This window comes from Anneissia japonica, unplaced genomic scaffold (assembly GCF_011630105.1).
Source record: "Anneissia japonica isolate Jap-2015-1 unplaced genomic scaffold, ASM1163010v1 scaffold287965_len1858130_cov191, whole genome shotgun sequence".
Classification (NCBI taxonomy): domain Eukaryota; kingdom Metazoa; phylum Echinodermata; class Crinoidea; order Comatulida; family Comatulidae; genus Anneissia; species Anneissia japonica.
The window spans coordinates 124764-145924 of NW_022748342.1; the positions used below are offsets into that span (position 1 = coordinate 124764).

At 33.1% G+C, this 21161-nt stretch overlaps 1 protein-coding gene across 5 annotated transcripts in view; it reads right to left on the bottom strand.

Moving 5' to 3' along the window:
- Nucleotides 1–21161, bottom strand: part of LOC117120872 (signal transducer and activator of transcription 5A-like) — a 63770-nt gene that overhangs the window by 16422 nt on the left and 26187 nt on the right. For 4 of the 5 annotated variants that reach the window (XM_033265967.1, XM_033265968.1, XM_033265969.1 and 1 more), the window contains 9 exons: nt 18177–18332; nt 17650–17832; nt 16777–16906; nt 15973–16053; nt 13777–13869; nt 12785–12985; nt 12426–12520; nt 9850–9989; nt 8305–8460 (listed from right to left, as the gene is read on the bottom strand). In XM_033265967.1, the coding sequence (XP_033121858.1) occupies nt 8305–8460; nt 9850–9989; nt 12426–12520; nt 12785–12985; nt 13777–13869; nt 15973–16053; nt 16777–16906; nt 17650–17832; nt 18177–18332 (1235 nt within the window). Of the gene's footprint in view, nt 1–8304; nt 8461–9849; nt 9990–12425; nt 12521–12784; nt 12986–13776; nt 13870–14225; nt 14319–15972; nt 16054–16776; nt 16907–17649; nt 17833–18176; nt 18333–21161 lie in introns of all 5 variants that reach the window. The other variant, XM_033265970.1, reaches the window with a different exon arrangement.

The following is a 21161-nucleotide window of genomic DNA, read 5'->3' on the forward strand; positions in this document are numbered from 1 at the left end:
AAAAGTAAATACAGTGTTGGAATATAGGACATGATGGTTCATAGCTCTCAACGAATGTTGTCCTACGAATAAATTGTGTAATAAAATGCCTCCGACGGAATTCCAACCCGCGACCTCTCACTGTCAAGGAAGTACCATCATGTCCTTTATTTGAACACTGTATTTACCTTTCTTTGATGATTTATATAACAGTGTTAATGGCTATCTTGATTCCTAATTTTCAGTTGAATGCTAATAACTTAATGAAAAAACTCAAAATATTAAATTTATATTTTCAAGTGTTTCAAGTAAACACAGAAAGTATCTTTAAATGCTAGTAACTCACAGTCAATCATAGAATGTACTATCTTTAAAATGCTCATAACTACCACAGTTCAAAAACCATTTAACAAATTACTCCTTTTCTTCAAGGTAAACACTATCATCAAGATAAATCCAGTTAAAATCCTGAAAGCTAAATTTGAAATACATTGCATTGAACTTTAACCTACACATCATTAAAAGTATTTGCAGGATGTAGACTATGAGAAGCAGGCATTTAGGCAGAAGATGATTGATAATTCGATTGTATCACGGATGTGTTTTGATGCCTGTTAACATGAATTAACAGTTTCTTACATTAGGGATATGAATATTAACGCAATAGCCGCCATGAAATATTCATAAAATGCAAAAACAGACAAAGAAACAAATTCTGGCCATTCATCATCATCACTGGCCTAGAATTTAACTAAAAACAAGAACATTCTACTACTATATTTCTTTAAAATATCTTTGGATATAATAATCATTGTTGATAAACTTCTTATATTCATAAATTAATCACAACTCTTACACAAATAATAGTTCAATTAGATACTTCATAATAAATCAGCTAACAATACTTATAGTCAGTTATGAAATGAATATTTTAAATTCAATAGTTACAAAACCATGCACTAATTTTCCATTAGTCCATGGTTTGAGAAATTATATTGTGATTAGGAAACAAAACATTGAATTTAGACACAAACCTGAAGTCAGTTTGGCTATATGTGTCAACAAAGACACGTCAAGTTCCTAGGTACAAGTATCATGCAACATGTGCAATTTATTGTAACACATTTCAACGACTGCCTATAATCTCTTAATGGGTGGAGTTTCAAATACAAAATAAACATTCTTTTAACTACACAATTCTTAATTATCTAGTTTATCTATATTCTACTGAGAAGAGGCTATATGCCTGAAAGCATTTTGTTCTTAGAACGTAAGAAATTACAGCATTTATAATATTGGAATATATAGCAGAAGTAACTCCAAAAATAGGCGCTTATATCACTTTTAATTATTATCGCCAGTCCTTGAGCACATGGACAGAAATGTTTCGTGTGCAACCACCTCTCCCTAGGAAATGCTCTAAAATCAGCCCCAGTTATAATATTTTGATTCTACTATAAATTTATTCCATGTTGTACTATTATCTTTGTATTTATTGTAGGCCCATTTAAGTCAGCATTACTGTTGGAGCTAACCTTGTTGAATAAATGAATGAATGAAATGAATAAATAAATGAAATAAATAAATCAATGTATAAAAGAAATAAGTATAAATAAATAAATAAATATTAATTAAAATTTTAAAAAATTAATGTGGATAAAATGCCTTGCCCAAGTGCACAATGCTAATCTGGTTTTAGTAAATGTTGTTAATACAGAATATATGAGTGTCACACGCACTAGTAATACTACTCATGTGATACCCATGATTGCATATTTGGAATGTACTTTATTGCTAATGACTCTAGTAAATATTTTCTTTAAAGTGCTTTTTTCTCAATCACATTCTCATCTGTCATAGGGTTGACCACGGCAGCATCTGAACAAAGGCAATGTTTTTCAGTACAGTATCTACACTATTGTGCTTCTATCATTGAATTCATTTAATTTCATACCTTTTCTTAACTTATAAATAATATGTGGCTGACGCTTTATATAGTCATTTTAAATATATATAACATATACATACGATGAAAAACAGCTTTATCGTGTTGTATATCATCTATTGTGAATAACAAACAGCAAATAGCAGGATACATTTTGTTTCAAAATGTAAAAATAAATATTCTTTCCATGTATTCTTAGTTGACTTTTAATACTGATTATTTCAACGACAACCCATAGATATTTACATATCAGTATTACAAATTATAATAATAGTCCCAAAGATACATTAATTTCTAAAAGAAAGTCATAAATAATTAAAGTAAATGAATAAATTTTAATATATGTTCTAAATTTGAATTCTGTAACGAGAAATCCTGAGCCAGCAAGCATTTTTAAGCTGAGCACTATGCCAATTTAACTGTTATTAGTATTCCAGAACTAGAACGACGAATCTGAATATAATGAATGAATGGAGATGTACTAACAATAATGAAAATGAAAGGAAGCCGCAACATAAAGCTTCTACAGCGGCAAATTAACACAACTAAATGCAAACAGCTCTCCGAAACGTGCGCCATATTAAATGACATTACTATTATTAAATGTTCTAAGTTATCTTAAAGGAGTCCTCAATCGAACATTTTCTCTCTATTTGTTTGTTGTATATTGGTATATTATTTATCAACATGACAAACACAAAATCATACCGCGGCAAAAGTAGTTGAACTTACAAAAAAACACAAGACACAATTTTTTTTCAAAGCTTGAGATACTCATGTTAAAGGGCAGCTGCAAAACCAGACAATCTGCACTTGTCATTGTATGTACCTACCTCAATCGGGTGAAAGAGGCTATTCAGGTTTAGAGATTAAAGGATCAGAAAGTGGCTCAGAAAACCCTACAAATTTTTACCTAGCCATGAGGATCTCACTAATCAGGTGAAATGGGTCAAATGATGGAGAATAATTTATCCAAATACTGTATATCCTTTTTTTAACTGGAAGGGTCTATATCTGTGGCAAAGACAAGCCAAACCAGTCACTTGTCGCAAATCGTGTTTCAGAGAAAATGGCCAAAACATGCTAGAATGTCAAATTTTAAAAAATCTATTTTATTGCACTAAACTAATATTTTTAATTTTAAAGTTGGTTCCTCAAATACAGCCACAAGATTTAAAGTTAGCATGAAGAAATAGTATAACTCTTTGGAAATATGGCACAATGGACAGACAGAGACAAAGTAGGTATATTGCAAAAAAAAAAAATTGTTCAAAATTTAATTTCTATCAGTGCCATAACTAGACGAATTGAGTTGCTTATTCCTCCATGAATATATAAAGTGCAAGGAACATGAATACATTATAATACAATAAATAACAGTGCCATTTTGGCTGGTTGCACATATATATATATTTACACAACATGCAATATTGTGAAATAAATAAACAATGAATTAAATAATTTTAACATGTGCTATGTATTATGTGTATGCTATGGACTTTTGTCATGTTGACTTTGTTGCTTTTGAGGACCTAAGGCACTTGTCTGAATAAATAAATGAAATGATATGAAATGCATTATGAGGCCTACAAATCACAGAGCGCGCATTGGTTGTCAAGCAATTGTGTATTCTTTACCACACAAAAAGTCCTTAACAACAACAGCGCGTATTTTGACGCACTTTCTTGATTTCACGAACACAATCTACTTTGATTGTGTTAGTTCATGATGTGAGCGACGAAATATGAATACAGTAGAGTTTCCAATAACATACTGTAATGCTGATACAATTTTAATTACAATTACCGGCCCGAAGCATTAATAAATTATTTATCACGACCGTGAATGAGTTATACTATCAATTGAATTGTTAAAAAAGTCTTTTAATTAAATACTCTATTATGTTTGCTCCTGCTAGGCATTATACCGATTAAACTTTAATTTTAAGCCTGGTTCTCACAAGAGCCCTAGTATCCGGATCGGGATTAAATGTATACCTACGTACCACATCGGCCTGACCATGGTGGACCTAATGTGAAAGCATTTTGAAAATATGGCATCTCTAGATGTCACCCGGCCCCAGTAGCATCTGACAACCTGCAAAGAAGCTACCCCTATTCCAGCCCATGATGGGGCAAATACAAGATTTTAAATTACGGTAGTGGAAGTGTAATCAGGGCCGGCTTGACAAATTGGCCAATTCTAAAACCAAAATGTTATAATATGGGGGGGGGGGAAGGCGATAAATTACAAAGATTCTTGTTCTACAAACAAATTAATGGCAGAGGACGCTTACTGAACGAAATTAGTGACACAATTACAATAATTACTCTTCTTACACTATTCACTCTACCATTATGTATTTATTAGACCAATTTTTAGGCTTAAAAGAGATGCATTATTATTTTAGTCTAAACACGCACATGCAGCATTCTTTTCCATGCCTGTCTTATTTCTTATTTTAACAATTATTATGGTAAATTAGCCTTCACAAAGACATTCATTATTGTTACAACATATGAAGGATTATATTAATAAGAACTGAGCCTACATGGTTATTGTCAAATCCAGATGTGTTGTAAATTCAGCACCAGAAAATAAAAATAGCAGATTGTCAGCTAAAATAAAACAAAAACTGCAGACACTGTATGTGCAACAAAGTAAGTTTATTTTACAGAAAATGAAAATAGCAGGTTGTCAGCTAACATAAAATAAAAACTGCACACATGGTATGTGCAATAAACAGAGTTCATTTTGATTCAGCATTAAACACTGTGCTGCCCATAACTACAATGACACATGTTTTTAACAAACAAGCATAAACTTTAATACAACACAATGCCTATCCTGCTAGCTGCAATGCCACATTTGTTCATACATCCAGGAATGCTGGTGTCACCAAAGATGAAACTAATATCAGTGAAAACACAAAGATGAGAGTGGGTGTCTTGTCATAGTTAATGTCACAACATCCATGCCCTTTGAGGGCACTGCTCTATGGTAAATACTGTTCATATGCTAATACTATATCAAATTATTAACTTTCAGGAATAAACATGTTTTGTTGGTAATTTACTTTATGTGCCCTGAAAAAATGCTGGGAAATGTGTTTTCCTATTTCATTCAACATTCATAATTTCTTTAAAAAAAAAAAAAAATCAGCTTTTGTGTATACTTAAATACACACTGAAATTTACATATGAATTACAATTTTTAAAAATCTAAATTACATTTTTAATTAATTAATTAATTTAATTAACTTAAGCTTGTGATTTTGGCTGTAAGTCAATTAAAGGTACTATAGTTTAACTACACACTACCTACTTGATATTCTGTACAAGTTATTATTATCGGGTTTCGATATAGCATGTAATTTCGAAGCAATTTACACAATTGACTTTTCTACAGCCTCTGAGTAGGTTAATCATAATACTGTTATTATTAAACCTACAGGTTCAAAGATTCATTACAGCTGTTACAGCAGATTTTCTTAAAAACAAATCACAAAGTACTGCAAGTCAAAGATGATTGGAGATTTTCCTTATAACAGACCGCTTCCTTTTAAATTCAAAGGTTAACTGTGTTCACTTCATGCCAGGTACCACAGGGCACAAAATTAGCGCCTGTTCTAATTTAATTTGTGATTACTGATTTGTTATTTGTATAGCACCTTTTCTTTTAGGTTACAAAACGCTTTGTTTTCCCTGGTCATTTGTCGGTCTAAATGCTTATGTGTTGCTGCCATAATTGGCGCAGTAGCAGGCACCTCCACTAGATACCCATAAACTCCTGGGTGGAAAGAAGCAACGTAGATAAATTGCCTTTCTTAAGGTCACAAACAAAATTCACAGCCAGGGATAGAAACCCCGGCCTCGAGGTTCGGAACCAAACTGTACTAGCTGTGTCAAACCACTTCTGATATTGGAAGAATGTAGAATACTTTATGATGAACAATACATGCGCTGAATATGACATTAGTCAAGAAGGAGTATAGGCAATCAGCACTATATTAGCCATTCCAATGGACCAACCAATGGTTTGCAGCACACCAGGACCATGAAATGCTTGCACCAAACTATGGGCTAACATATACCATTTTCAGATTCAGATCAAATTTAATAATTTTTTTCCCATTTAAAAAATGATTAAGTTCTTAAGAAAGTATAATACATACTCCAAGTATTGAAATACACGCCATCGTGTTGGGATTCAATATTTCGACATTAATTATGTCATCATTCCTGATGATGACATAATTAATGTCGAAATATTGAATCCCAACATGATGGCGTGTATTTCAATACTTGGAGTATGTATTATACTTTCTTATCTGAGATTAATCAGTGGACCTTTCGGATTAAGTTCTTGTGTTGTAGTTTTATATTTTTTCGTTAAATTCAAACTTATCATAAAAGCATTTTGGGAAATTTTTCTTAATGCAGTATAGACAAATATTGCTGGTAAGTATTAATATTTGTTATAAGTCAATCGTGATGTCATCACTGTAACTCCCAATGTTATTTTCCTATTCCCCAGCATTCACTAATTTTTCTATTAGTGAACGCTTGGCTTGATTTTTTTTAGGTTCGTGTGCAAAAAAAAATTCCTCATTTTTTCGTCACTGCGAATACATCATTACTTTCGTAAAACAAGCTTAATTAGAACCTGAAGAAAGTTACTTTAAATTCAATATGAAGTATGAACAATTAAGGAATTCATTGAATCAATGGACCCTCATTAAGACAACAAACTGAACGTTTAATAGGAATATTCTAGACCTATTTTAAAGACTCAAGGAACAAATTTAGATGTAGGCCCACGGCCAGGCAGGAGGCCGCCCAGGCCTTCTCCTACTAGGCCGTAGCCTAGTCTAGTTATGAAATCATCGCATGATTTTACCTGTCTGCATGTATCGACCAAAAAGGACGCGAGTGACTGTATTCTCTCTCGAATGCTGAAATGTTTATTTCTTTGACGAAAGTCTATCAAAATAGCATTACAAACAAGTTCTTTCTAACACAATAATTATTCATCGTATCCGTACTGTACTGCTGATGTGTAGTTAATTAAACGCGTACTGCAGGAGCAAAAATCAGCATACGCACAGCTAAATGTAAATACGCACGCGTATACTGATCATATCACATAGCAACCGATGACTGCTACAACAGTTGGTTATAAAAAACTAAAATTTAAATTTGGCGATTGAATTATAAAGCAATTAGTAGAGCATGCATTGTACACTAAATGGAAAATTATTATACTTAGGTTAGATTTAATGCATTCAAAAATTTCCCTCGGGCCTTGCATGCCCTCAGGAAATTTTTTCAAGCATTAAATCTAACTTTCGTATAATAATTTTCCTATAGTGTACTATGCGGAGCTCTACTAATTGCTTATTAGCATCATTAGATTCATTTTTTAAGAGAGTACCAGCGTGAGCTGTAAAAGAGGAATGAAAAATGTTCAGAATAAATTGTTTTAGTTTTGGACCAACGGTATAAAACTAATGATAACATTTTTAATGTGTCATTTCTCTGATACATACCAATCTTTTTGATGTCATTCTTGGCAATTTAACTCTCAATACTGTTACTTTAATTCCTAAAGATTTACCTACTGTATCCAAAATAATTTTATTTGATGTACCAAAAAGGCTTTTCCATGAAATATTTAAGAGGAATGGTAATGAATCTATAACTACATTAATCCTAACTGCTATGCCACTCACATGCAACCCCTTTCTAGGGTGTGCTTGTCCAGAGCGTTCTAAAAGCCAAGCAATGAAAATCAGATTGAAAAAAGCTTCAGAAGTACGCATGGATAAAATAACTCTTTCATTTATACACAACATACCCTTAGGCATTAGTTAGATTTAACCTAAAAGCACTAGCAGCATGTATATGGAAATAACTACTTGCTTCTTTTGCAAACTATATTAAAAAATCACTCAAGTTTAAATATCTCCCAATATAGCCTAGAATGAAGCATTGGCCATCATTAGGGAATGCTAAACAATTTACAATAAAATGCATAGCAGAAAGGCTTTAGAATTCATGTATTCCTTCATCGATGTAAATTTTGAACAATCTAAACCAAACAGTATAAGCTATTACTCAATATACTTTCTGAACACTTGATGTTTTTGGAGATTCAATGATAAAAATACAGCAGAGAATGACCTGACTTCAGAATGATTAAATACAATGTTCAAAGAAAATTATGATTAACTTTTAGCATCATTGCAATAAATTTAATAATGACCTAAATCCAAAACACAAACACAAATGACAATATGGTATTTGATTTTTTTTTAGGGGTTTTCTGGATTTTCTGGGATGGCAATATATCTTTAGGCCATGAGGTTGATGCGGTCTTACCTGACATCGGTGTATAATATGATCTGAAAGCGGTGTCCTTTGGGATATCGGGGTAAAGGTAAACCAGATGCGGTAGATCTTGTATGCGGTCAGCAAGTGAACGGATATTGAAATCTTCACCGGTGAAAGGCTGCAAATTCCAAACCTGACTCGTTCCTGCAAAGTGTTTGTAACATAGTTGCATTTCAAGAATAAGCCATATACGAACACATTTAACTTTTATTTTGAAAATCATATTTATAGAAGATGACCTTTCACCTCATTCTGGATGGTCAGCAGGGAGAGGTCTTAAGGGCTATCCACACTATGAAATTTTATGTGACAAATAAATGTGATATGCAGATATTTGTATGTAATATAACATCACCATGCCCATAAATGGCCACATCAAACAAATTTGTCACATTAAATTTGATAGTGTGGATAGAGCTTTGAATATATGAATACTGTGATGAGATAATGTGATGAGATAATGTGATGAGATAATGTGATGAGATAATGTGACGAGATAATGCGATGAGATAATGCGATGAGATAATGTGATGAGATATTGTGATGAGATAATGTGATGAGATAATGCAATGAGATAATGCGACGAGATAATGCAATGAGATAATGTGATGAGATAACGTGATGAGATAACGTGATGAGATAACGTAATAAGATAACGTGATGAGATAATGTGTTGAGATAATGTGATGAGATATTGTGATGAGATGAGATATTGTGATGAGATAATGTGATGAGATAATGTGATGATAATGTGATCAGATAATGTGATGAGATAATGTAATAAGATAATGTGATGAGATAATGTGTTGAGATAATGTGATGAGATAATGTGATGATATAATGTGATGAGATATTGTGATGAGATAATGTAATGATTATAAACCAAGTATTGGAGAGTGGAAATGTATTTAGTAATGAGAAAAAATCTTGATGCCTCAAAAATTCAGCATAGGACCCTGTGATTAGAATGCAAGCATCTTTCCACCAAACTACATCTGCCTTCCATTTTCAATGCCTTACATTATTATTATTACTATTATGACACTAATAGTATACAAATATTGACTGCTCATGAGGGCAATAGATTTCACTGTTCCCAAATCTAGAGCAGTCAATATTTTTTATATACTTCATACATAGATTCTACGAGGCCTAAAAAAGTACTAACTTCCTAGCCTAGAGGCCTACACACTAGCCTAGGCGATCAAAGAGTGTGTCTAGCTCAAGAGATTCAAACATGCGTATTGAAAAGTACCAGCACTTGGCATTATTTCTATCGAACGTGACATTTAACATTAGAGATCCGCCACATGTCAGAAACAATAAAGAAAATGGTGATTTTACACTTCTGCGAAATTAACGTCAAACCATGGATAACTGAAAACCCATGAATCACACGGATGTGTAAATGCATTTTGACATTTGATTGATAATGTTAACTTTACGCAAGTTGATCTTCTTGTTTGCTAATCACAAAAATCACCCCCAAACATCTCTTTAAAGAAGCACATTCGCACATCAATTTTGTCATACCTGTTTGAGGATCATCCCCAGACCATGCTATTGTGACTCCTCCAATTTCCGAATCACTGAAGCGTAACAAGAAGTTACCATGTGGTCGGCTAAGCAGTAAATCTTGGGCTTGACCTCTGCTTACAAAACCCATGATAGACCTACAGGTTGTGACAAAAAAATTTAATATGAACATATTCAAGTATATTAGTATTTATATTTTACTGTAAGGCATTTTTCGCATCATGGGAGTGTGGTTAAGGTTTATTTTAACTACTTCATTCTTAGCAAATTATCTTCCAATTACTTCTTCCATTCATACAATTAATCCATAAACACAATATCAATATTATTCAATCAAATTTTCTATTTAATTTAATTTACTTATTTTACACTTTAAAAACTATAAGGAAACTTCTCATCAGTTTTAATGCCTCTTGAGAAAAGATTGTTTTAACCTTTTTCCCTAAAGCAATCCTTCAGATAATTTATTCCATTCATAAAGTAAATTAAATTAATACAATCAGTGCTACTTAATTCAATTTTTTATTTAATTTAACTTAGTTCATCTCTAAATTAATAACCAGACCTCCTTAATGGACGTGAATAAAATGCGGTATATAAATATTTTGTGAAGACCTAAAATATACTGACCTCTGAAAGACTCTCAAATTGTTCTATTGATTCGTATAAAAAGTTTATTTACATAAATACAGATATTTCATTTATTTTTTCACTCTTATCTGTACCGTTGTTCTTGTGTTTTGAAGTACACATTCAATTTCAATTCAATTTAGAAAAAAATAAATAAATAAATGGAAAGATAAATTTCCCATTTACAATATTGTTAACATCTAAAAAAACATAAATCAAAACAATTAGTGGCATTCTCCTAAGACAAAATATGAAATTGATCAACTACCCATCAATAAAATGGTCTATAAAAAGATTATAGGTATGGTATTATTTTATGCTTTTGTGTTTTCAAGGTGATTTCACTATTTGTGATGCAAATTCATAATAATTTTTGTTAAACACTTATTCATGACAGCCTGACCACTGTCATTATGAACCAATTCATGTTAAGCTTCCACAAAAGTTTTACAAATTACATTTCAAACCTAGATTTTCTCATTTCTTTCCAGTGCCTTGAATCTTTGGGTAGGAAGGCGTTAGCATTATTTTGTATTATCATTAGTATTAATTAAGTGCTGTGTCAGGGCTAGAAATTAGTGATCGCCCGGTCGCCAGTGGCAAATTTTTTTGGTGTCGGGCGATAACAAATGTTTTGGGTATCGCCCCGTCTGGCGACCCTTATTATTTTGGATTGGTGAAAAAATAACCAACTACTTTCAGCCATTTTGGCGAAGGCTTAAAATTATTTAAAAGTTTCAAATACTTTGTTTATTTTTCGTCCGTGCTCCATTTTTCGCCAATCCATCATAGCCATGCAAAGTTTATTTGTGTTGTTGTATTGGTAGTCTGGCTGCAAACGTCATTGTGTGCTTCGCATTTTGTTATTCGTTATTTTAACGCGGTGGATGCAGGGCAGTGGCTGTATGACGACGACTATATGAAGGTGAATCGCCCATAGAGATATAATAAGAATACTAGAGCGCTAACTGCAATGTATTCGATGTTCGGAAATACGCAGAGCTGTGGTGTACACCATCCAAGATGGCTGCCATAGATTCAGCCAATCAAATTTCGCCTAAGCACCATCGTTTGCAATTGCGCCCTCAATTTACCCAGAAAGTTCAGTACAGCTAGTTACCCAATGTTTGAAACTCGAGCGTTGCGGTGTACGGATGTAATGTACACGATTTTAATTTTCATTCCTTGGTACTTTATTTTTGAATAAGATGCTCCACTTGGCTTCGATTTGGCTACGAATGTTTAATAATTTGTTATTACCATTACTCATTATCATTAATGAAATAGTAGTCAGTCAGAGGGCTTATTTATGGTAATAATATGTATATTAAGCCTGAAGGTGACGCTTTACTACGACGGCCATCTTGGATGGTACACATTCATAACTCTGAATTGCTTCGTCATCTTGTCAGCACTCTAGTTGTTTAATAGCTCTATGGAATCGCCCCCCACCCCCACCCCGATATCATTCTAAACTAAAAGGAGAATACTTTATGCCTAGGCCTTTGTAATTTTTTTCAACTTTTGTGTTATATTTAGAAAACTTTGAATTACTGTACCTCGTTGGTATGCTAAAAATAATAATTTGCCTATCAAATAAAGTTATTTTGATTGCCAACCTCTATGTGGTCTAAAATCACATTTTTGGGCCATAAAAACTCTTGTGTCGATCGTGAATAGTAATACAATGGATTTTTTCTCGGACTAATGATTTTGGCTAAAGACAGATTCAATTGGCTAAAAACAATTATTACACCAATGTCATCTTGCTGGTTTTATTGATTTTGTTTTTTTCGTAAAATTATATTTCGGACCGTAAAAAAAATAGGACCAATATAACCTTGGAAGGGCCAGTATCATTTTTTCCTTACTAGCCCTGCTGGCCACTATGGTTTAGAGGTTAATTTTCAGCCCTGCTGTGTCCATAATCCATACATATTTACCCATCATTCCATGGTCCTCGTAAATGCTTCCGTGTGAGCTCTTGAACTCCATGAAACCACTTCCAAAATGTGAAACTCCTACCTGGCAAAGGATCCTGAAGGAAAATGGAGGATAGAATGTTAGGTAAATCCTTGTACATAACTGTGAATATGTTGTAATTATCTACCTTATAATAATACTCCATTTTTTTTTTTCAAGTAGCAAATTTCACAACATAAACAAATTACTATTATTAAGCCACCTTGCAGATTCAAGTATCCATGTGTAAGATAATGTTTATATAAACCAAAATGAGCAATACCTTATGTCAGGGGCTTTACTTTTGTAACATATTGTTGCTTGTTGACTGATTACTTACCCTATTAAAGGTACTCCATGAAATTTGCAACTGCGAGTAATCATCAGTGTTGATATTTTGCCCACTGAAAGCCTTCTGTGCTAAGTAGTTTAAGTTCTCTAGCGATAGGCTTCGACCATTAGCCGACATGAACTTGGAGTTCAGAGCCTTTCCCATGTCTGGCCACAATACTCTATCTGGCACTGAAAATGGGACCCTTCCCTAAAAAACAGAAGACATTAAAATGTGCACAATTACTACTTAAAATGTACACAATTACTGTGTTTATTAAATTAATATCATTACTATTTTTATATTATTCTTCTTATATGTTTGTTTTAATATCCAAATTTTCTTTGATTTTATGTTTGATAATCCTACATTATTAGTATGGTTTCAATTTTGTTTTTTTAACATTAATCAACCACAACACCAAGCCCATACCAACTAACATGTAATCAAACAAAAATATTAAATATTATTTATTATAAAAATTTATTATAATTACTGCTATACTAAAATTAATAATATATTATTACTAACAATATAATAATAGTGTAATGATATTATTAAATAAAGTTCATATACTTAAACCCTATAACAAATAACATTAATAACAAAAATATTATTAATAAACATATTAACATAAACAATAAGCTAATATTAATAATTACATAAACTTTAATATTAGAAAATAACATTCCTATTAATAATCTTAAAGTAGTGATTCATGCAGTTTTTCTTTTTATTTCTTTTAGGTAAAAGGAATGTTTGTAGAACAATAATTTGTTTTTTAAAATATTGGTTTGAAAGTTCCAAGTATGACTGCAGATTTTAATTAAAATTAGCAAACTTGGCATACAATTCACCTTCCTATTTGAAAATATGAATGTTATATTGGATCCATATCCTTTATTATCATAATTATTATTGTTGAACTAATATGAATAGATGTATGCAAAAATAATTGATACTTGCACAGAGTTGAAAGATCATTAATATGTTCAACTTACTGGCTCTGCAAAGGCATTGTCCCACAAAACAGTGGCCAATGCGTTGGATTCCTGGTTGCCATGGACGATAACTACAACTGGGAGGGACATCGTCTGTGTAGTACGACAAAAAATTGTCATGCGTTTACGGACTTCCTTAAACAACGTAGATCAAGTAGGCACACGGCTACACAGCGCTTCTTCAACACCAACATCTCAACAACACAAGTGAAACAAAAACAAAAACAGGAAAAACCAACACCCGCTGAAAACTGTTATGTTGTTTACAGAGGCTAAAAATAGCAAATTGGCTATTGGGTAGCAATTTAGAAAGAGAAGATAGAATCCATGTTTTGGACAAGTGCAGATGAGAGTGTGGTGTTGTACCAATATGTGCAGCCGTTTGACCTACGACCCATGGGAAAGAAGCAACAGTTTTAGTTCTTCCCCAGCATGCCTTTGGCACTTACTGATTCAGCAAAAGCATTATCCCATAGAATCGTAGCAAGTGCATTACACTCTTGATTACCATGCGACACCACAACTACCGGAAGAGACATAGTCTAAAAAGACGAAGAACGGAAGAAACGCAAAGAAATAAAAACAAAAAAACAAAATTAGCTAGAGAAAACAGAAAATTTAAGCAGATCGTTCCCGCATAAAGCTGCAACTGCTATAACCATCACCAATTAAACTACAAAATTAACAAATAAAAAGAAAAAAGAAAAACCGAAATATAAAAAGAAATGAAGGCACAAAAAATGTTTTGATGCATAAATAAAAAGAGCACATGAATTCAACAAAACAAATTCCTGATTTAAAGATATACTGTCTGTCATTAAATCCGATATATATATATATATATATATATATATAAAAAACAAAAACTCCGGAGAGATGGTAATAAGTTGCCAGATACATAATTTTATTCAAGTGAGCAAACGTTTTCGGTTATCAACTGTTTTTGGTTATCAACCTTGTGTCCTTAAGGCACCTTACCAAAAGTTTAATTGGGTACCTGGATGTTGTGACTTTGCATGACATGTAATGTATTACATCTGTGCGCAATTGACAGCCACAGGACTAGGTGGGAGTTTGTTAAACAACAAAACCAAGTTCTAGAACATAATGACGACACATAGTCATCAGCACATGCGAAAGTCTAAATTCTAGGACACAGTTTGACCCGAATCTACGTTGTGCCAAATGTCATGGATGAGTGAATGTGCTCTACGTTTTCATCGTCTCCCTATTCACTCAGCACAGACAATATATTTTTAAAGTATAGAGGAATTGCGAATGAATTCAACAGTAAACAAAATAAACAAGCAGTGAAAAGACAAAAAGCACACCGTGGTGTTTAGGATTATGGATGATGGATAAAAACCAAAATCTACTATCTCCTGTCATCCCCTCACATCATCAGCTCACATCATCATTGCACATTTATATTGCATAGAAAATATACATAAAAATATAGAATTATAGCAGAAAACATACATGAATCACGAAAGAACTGATATTAAAAAAGCTAAAGTAATTTTTTATTGCATGGATTTTGTTATATATTGATGTTTGTGGTACACCATGTAGAAAGTTCTGAAAAGAACTGTTGTTGCTGGTTGAGAATATCTCAATTCATTTCGATTGAGTTGCTTAAATCATCTTCAGGAGAATAATATCTGCAGAAATCCCAAAACTGTGAAATACTTGTATGTTTTGGTTGGTGAGATTTGCTGGTGATTGGTTGAAAACGGATTTTGTTCATTAACATACTAAAGAGTGTACACAAATCTCACATTTCATATTAACTGAATATATAACTATATAAGAAATTGATACTTTAAAATTTTTGCAATTAAAATATAATAACACTATTTAACATTACAACTTTTGACTAAAAGATCGCTCAAAAAATGTTAACTAATAATATTAACTAATTATTTTTGCACTAAGACCATTATATAAAAGATATTAAACAGTAGACCAAATTGAATTTGAAATTGAATATGTAAGATATAACAATAGCCAATTTCTGTAAAAGGCTGGTAAGCTGAGATGCCTCCCTTCCTTAATACAAATTATTGGAAAAAGTTTTGAATATATTTCATAACTATAGGAAAAAAGTTTATTGTACTATTACGGTAAATTTCAATCATAATCTGTAATAAAAGAATTTAAAAATCATGGAAATTAAAAGATAATGAAGTTGCTCACCCTAACTTGGAACATCAATTCACCACTAGCTATTGAAAATGTTGATTGGAACAAGATTGTAAACTTTTCTTCTGTGACAAACTGAAAGAAAATTAAAAAGCAAAAATATCAATTGAAGAGGAAGTCAAACAATCAACAATAAATCAGCCAATCTATCTATCAATCAATCAATCAATCAATCAAGCTGTCAGTCAATCAATCAATCAATCAATCAATCGATTATGCCACTTACAGAACTATCTACATGCTCTATAAACTTATACCTGCCAAAACCAGCATGTGTCCTGCACAAGGTCCATAAGAAAAACAAACATCGCAGAGACATACACTACCATGGTATTTACCATGTATTTCTACACATGCTGAAGACACAGAGCTTACCTTCCACTATGTCCTTGCACTTATCTTTACTGTTAGCTTATCAGTTAACCTCTCTGATAAACCCCATCCCACCCACTTGGATAAGGCTGTCAAGATTAAGTCGAATAATGGATATAGTATACACAAAAAGAAAAATATAATATGAAGCCTTTTTATTTATTTGATAACACTACACAATTGTATAATTGGTACCTCACAAACTGTGGTCCAGTCTAACAAGAATATGAAAGACAATCAAAAAGCAAGAAAAAAAAGAATACTGTGTATACACATATACAGCCTGCACATGCATACATGGATACCAATACATGTATGTATATACATACATATATGAATACATACACACGCACAGACTGCACATATACATTTGTTTGTTATTAAGATCTATCTATATTTATTTTACTTTAGGATATCTCATTTTACCTCTGACCCCCTTCTATCTGCTCGTCGGATCCTCTTCAGTGACATATTCCTAAATGTAACTGTAAGGTTTCCAGACTCTTTGTGGTACTCCATGACACCACAGTTGTTCAAGATATCTCCACTTGTTTCACTGAAAAATTAGGTGCAAAATTAATGTAAGGAACTAATTAAAATAGTGAATTTTCATATGTACAAGCGCAGCATGGAATAGACCTCCCTGCTAAGACCAGCCCTATTGAATTTGTTGCTAAGGTCCCCATGTTAAGTGTACGTAAAAGTGGGCATTTCTGGGACAGTGCGTTTATGGGATAAGCGCATATTTCCGGCCTTGTTCTGATTGGTCAGTTGTTAAATCTGATTGACATGGCTGATGCTGGTTAGGTCAATTTCATGCCACTGAGAATGACATGGCAATTATGAAGACAATCAAGATGTAGTAAAAATAAATGAGGCATACCAGTCTGATAACAGTAAATTAAAAACTGTAAACTGGTATACTTTTAAGAATAGGTTTTTAATTGACAATACAGTTTTCGAGCACAGGGTCAAAGCTTATACTAAATAGATTGATCATGTTTATACTGCAACTTTCTCCTGAAGAAGAGCACTTGCACCCAAAAGCAATTAAACCAGTCTTAAAAGTACTAAAATTTTACAATAAAGATGAAGATAATGATTGTGATTATGTTGATAATGACGACAAAGTTAACAGTAATAAAAATGATGACGACATTAATAATGGTGACGAAACTGACAATGGTTATCACCATGATGGTTGATGACAATGAGGATAGTGGTTATGGTAATATTTGATAATGACTGTATTAATAAAATGTATTTCATTTACTGATTATTTAGAATGCTTTCACTTACTTCATTCCTAAGTTATCATTGTTGAGTAAATTCTTTGCTTGAGCTTCACTGACGATGGTAGCTTTAACTTGTGGTGGATTCATGTGAACATTCAGTTTACCCCCTACCAGTAACCGTACTGAGGCAGCAAACCTAGTTTCCTTCTTTAGGACTTGTGGGGGCTGCTTCTCAATTATGAATGTACTATTGAAAAAACAGAGATGCAAGTTTAAAAGTAACATAATAGTTGAAAAGATTAATTGTTATACCAATATACTTACACTAATATGAACCAATGCAATAAATAATGTTATTATTAATAATTATTTTTTTTATATTTTTCAGTTTTCTGTGACCATAAACTTGGCTTTTGAAATGTTCACCCCAAAATTTAATAAACTTCTTCCTATGACCAATATGAACTGCCTTTTAATGTATGAGGGTCAGTTATTTGTCCTTGCATAATCCTACTAACAAACAGACACAGATAAATGCTGGAGAGTGCATAACCCAGTGCTACATAACCTCTATAGCAGAGGTAAACTCACCTTGTGACAAGTGTTGAGAGGAGAGCTGTAATTGTCGTATTCAATTCAGGGAGAAGGTCATTTCCGGGTACATTCATAGGAAGCTGCTGCCTTAGCAGCTCCACTTTCTTGATTTGTTGCCTATTGTGCCATGTGATTTCAGCTAACACCTCACACCTAGCACACACAAAAAAAAAATCATTTTAATATGTTGATTTGTGTAATATTATGTAACAACTCAGAAGGGAAAAAACCTCCTTAATTTGTCATTAAAAACAAAAAAGATTATTCTCTTGGAACAGTAATCGTCTTTCAATATTTAGTTCATGGCACAACATAGGAGCTAAAAATAGACCCAAAATCTGTGACCTCATCACTCCAACATGTAGCAGTGCAAGCTGACATTATGGAAAAGTGATCCAGCCTTTCTGTAAAACCTCCTTAATTTGTCATTAAAAACAAAAAAGATATTCTCTTGGAAAAGTGACCGTCTTTCCATATTTAGTACATAGCACAACATAGGAGCTAAGAATAGACCCAAAATCTGTGATCACTGACATTATGGACTGTAACTTATTACAGAACAACAATTTACAGGTTTTTGTGAGACTTAAAAAAAAAAAAACAAATACAATTCCTCTGCTGTATCTCACTACATGGTGATTTAGTATGTTTAAAAGAATGGTCATCAACCTGGCTACTTCAATTTAATACTCAAACATGTAGATTAATGTCATTCAGAATGAGAAAAGTAACTTATTTACAGATTGATTACACTCTTGATCCCAATTCTAATGCTCAGAATTTAGAACATAAACTTTCTGAGAAAGACTTGGGGGTGTCTATTGTCATTTGAAATATACATTAAAAAAAAGCTAATAAAGCCAATAGGTTAATTGGTCTACCAGACATGCACTTACCTATTTGGGAAATGCAAACTTTTTAAAATTATCATACAAAGCTATTGTTAAGACATTATGTGGAATCTCAGTTAGGTGTCCTTACACAAAAAAAAGCATGTAGATTTGACTGAGTATGTCCACCATAGAGCTACTAGATTTGTTTCCAAACATTACATTTTCCCTGATAGACTTCATACTTTAAAATTACAATCTCTTACATTCATAAGATTAAGATGTAGGCCAATATGATCGAAAACGCTATATAATTATTTTAGTTTTCTGCACTTGATGATATCAGATGGAACTCGTTTCCATTCCCTTGTTAAACTGTTCAAAAAGCATTCATATTGAGATTGATTTTCCTTTTGTAATCTTATTGCTGAAAATTAGAATACTTTTCCCAACAAAGTTGTCACTGCTGCTTCTACTACATTTAAATTTCCTTTGGGATAAATTCTGGAAGAATCAACCAGTCTGACCATACAGTCAAAATACAGAACAGAAGGGTCAGCAAACTTAGATCTGGACATAGACAACTCTTAGTCCTGCATTTAGTACATCACCTATGTAATCAAAGTATATAATTAGACCAGGAACATTTAATATATTTCATATAATTCACCCATTACACTGTAATATAATCACTCTGAGGTCTGGTAGGCTTAGGCCAATGCCATGTCACAGTAAACGGTACAAAGAATCATTCTTACCAAATGCAATCCATTTATTTAATACCTTTATTCAACAGATAACTATCAATTCAGTACTAAGTGATCTTAACTCATATTCATATTCTCAGTTCATTTTCACCATTGAAATTTTGTTCTATTTTCCCCCCCCCCCTTTAGAATAGTTCATTGCACGTTGCCTAGGATAGAATGACCAGAAAAATCCAGAAATGACATTTGCCCACTATAATCTTATTCCTTTTCGTTTTGACCATGACTCTCAAAGCGGAGTTGCTTACACCTCAGCTTGTCTTAACTTCAGCATTGTGTGGAGGTTTTATTCAATGTAAAGTATTTTAATTGCGTGGATATCTCAGAAACTAGCAGAATCTGTGCGGAATATTCCGAAATGCACTGACGGATTTCTAGCCCTAGGCTTAGGTTTTGAGTGAAGAATAGGCCTACCTGTAGGCCAGGCTAGGCTTAGCCTAGGCCGAACCGATCTATTTAGGTGTGTTATAAAACAATTAATGAATGTTTTGTATCTGCCTCGTTGAATGGAACAGTCAATCTTTCAACGAATAAAAATATTCTTCCCATTGCACTCATAACATTCATTATTTGTATAATATTCCGTGTTTAAAAGTTTATATGTCATTCTTAGTGTTTTTAGCAACAGTGGCGGCGCCAGCGGGGTGGCAGGGGGCATAGCCCCCCACTGGACAGGTCAAGCCTCCCCGCCGGACAGAGCTCGTCGGGCATTCAAACCATAAAACATATAAAAATAGGCCCACACCCAGCCAACACATGTCTGTCACAGTCTGAGAGTGCCATTTTCGGCCATTTATAGGTTGATATTCTTTAAAAAAAATCTCATTTGGGAGGGGGAACCCCCTCTCAACCACTCCTCCCAGCTCGAGCCTACGAGCTCAAGTCCCCCCTGTCGGACATCTTAGCACCCCCAGAGAATATATCCTAGAGTCGCCACTGTTTAGCAACTAGCAAAACAAATTTCATTGTTTACTTGTTTGTTCGATGACAATAAATTATTCTTGATGATTTTAAAAAGATTAATATGATTGAGAATAAGCTTTACAGCTATTCCACCATATAACTGGGTCAGTACTAAAGTTGAATACAAGTCACCAGCTCTGTGAACTTAAATTAAGTCATCTCACAAGGTGTGAACAGATGTGACATCACTCATGTACATTTTTACCTAATACCTACAATATAGATCTGGCAGTACTCCAGATGTGGAGATAATTCTGTAGAGCTGCAAAAAGTGCATGACAATGTGACCAGTGTTTGGGGGCATTGCACATTTCCAGACAAGAATTAAAGATTTCATTGCAATCACTTTTAGATCAGTGCAACTCTATCATTAGTGGTGCATCCAGAAACATAAAGTGCAAACGAAAATTTAAAAAAGCTTT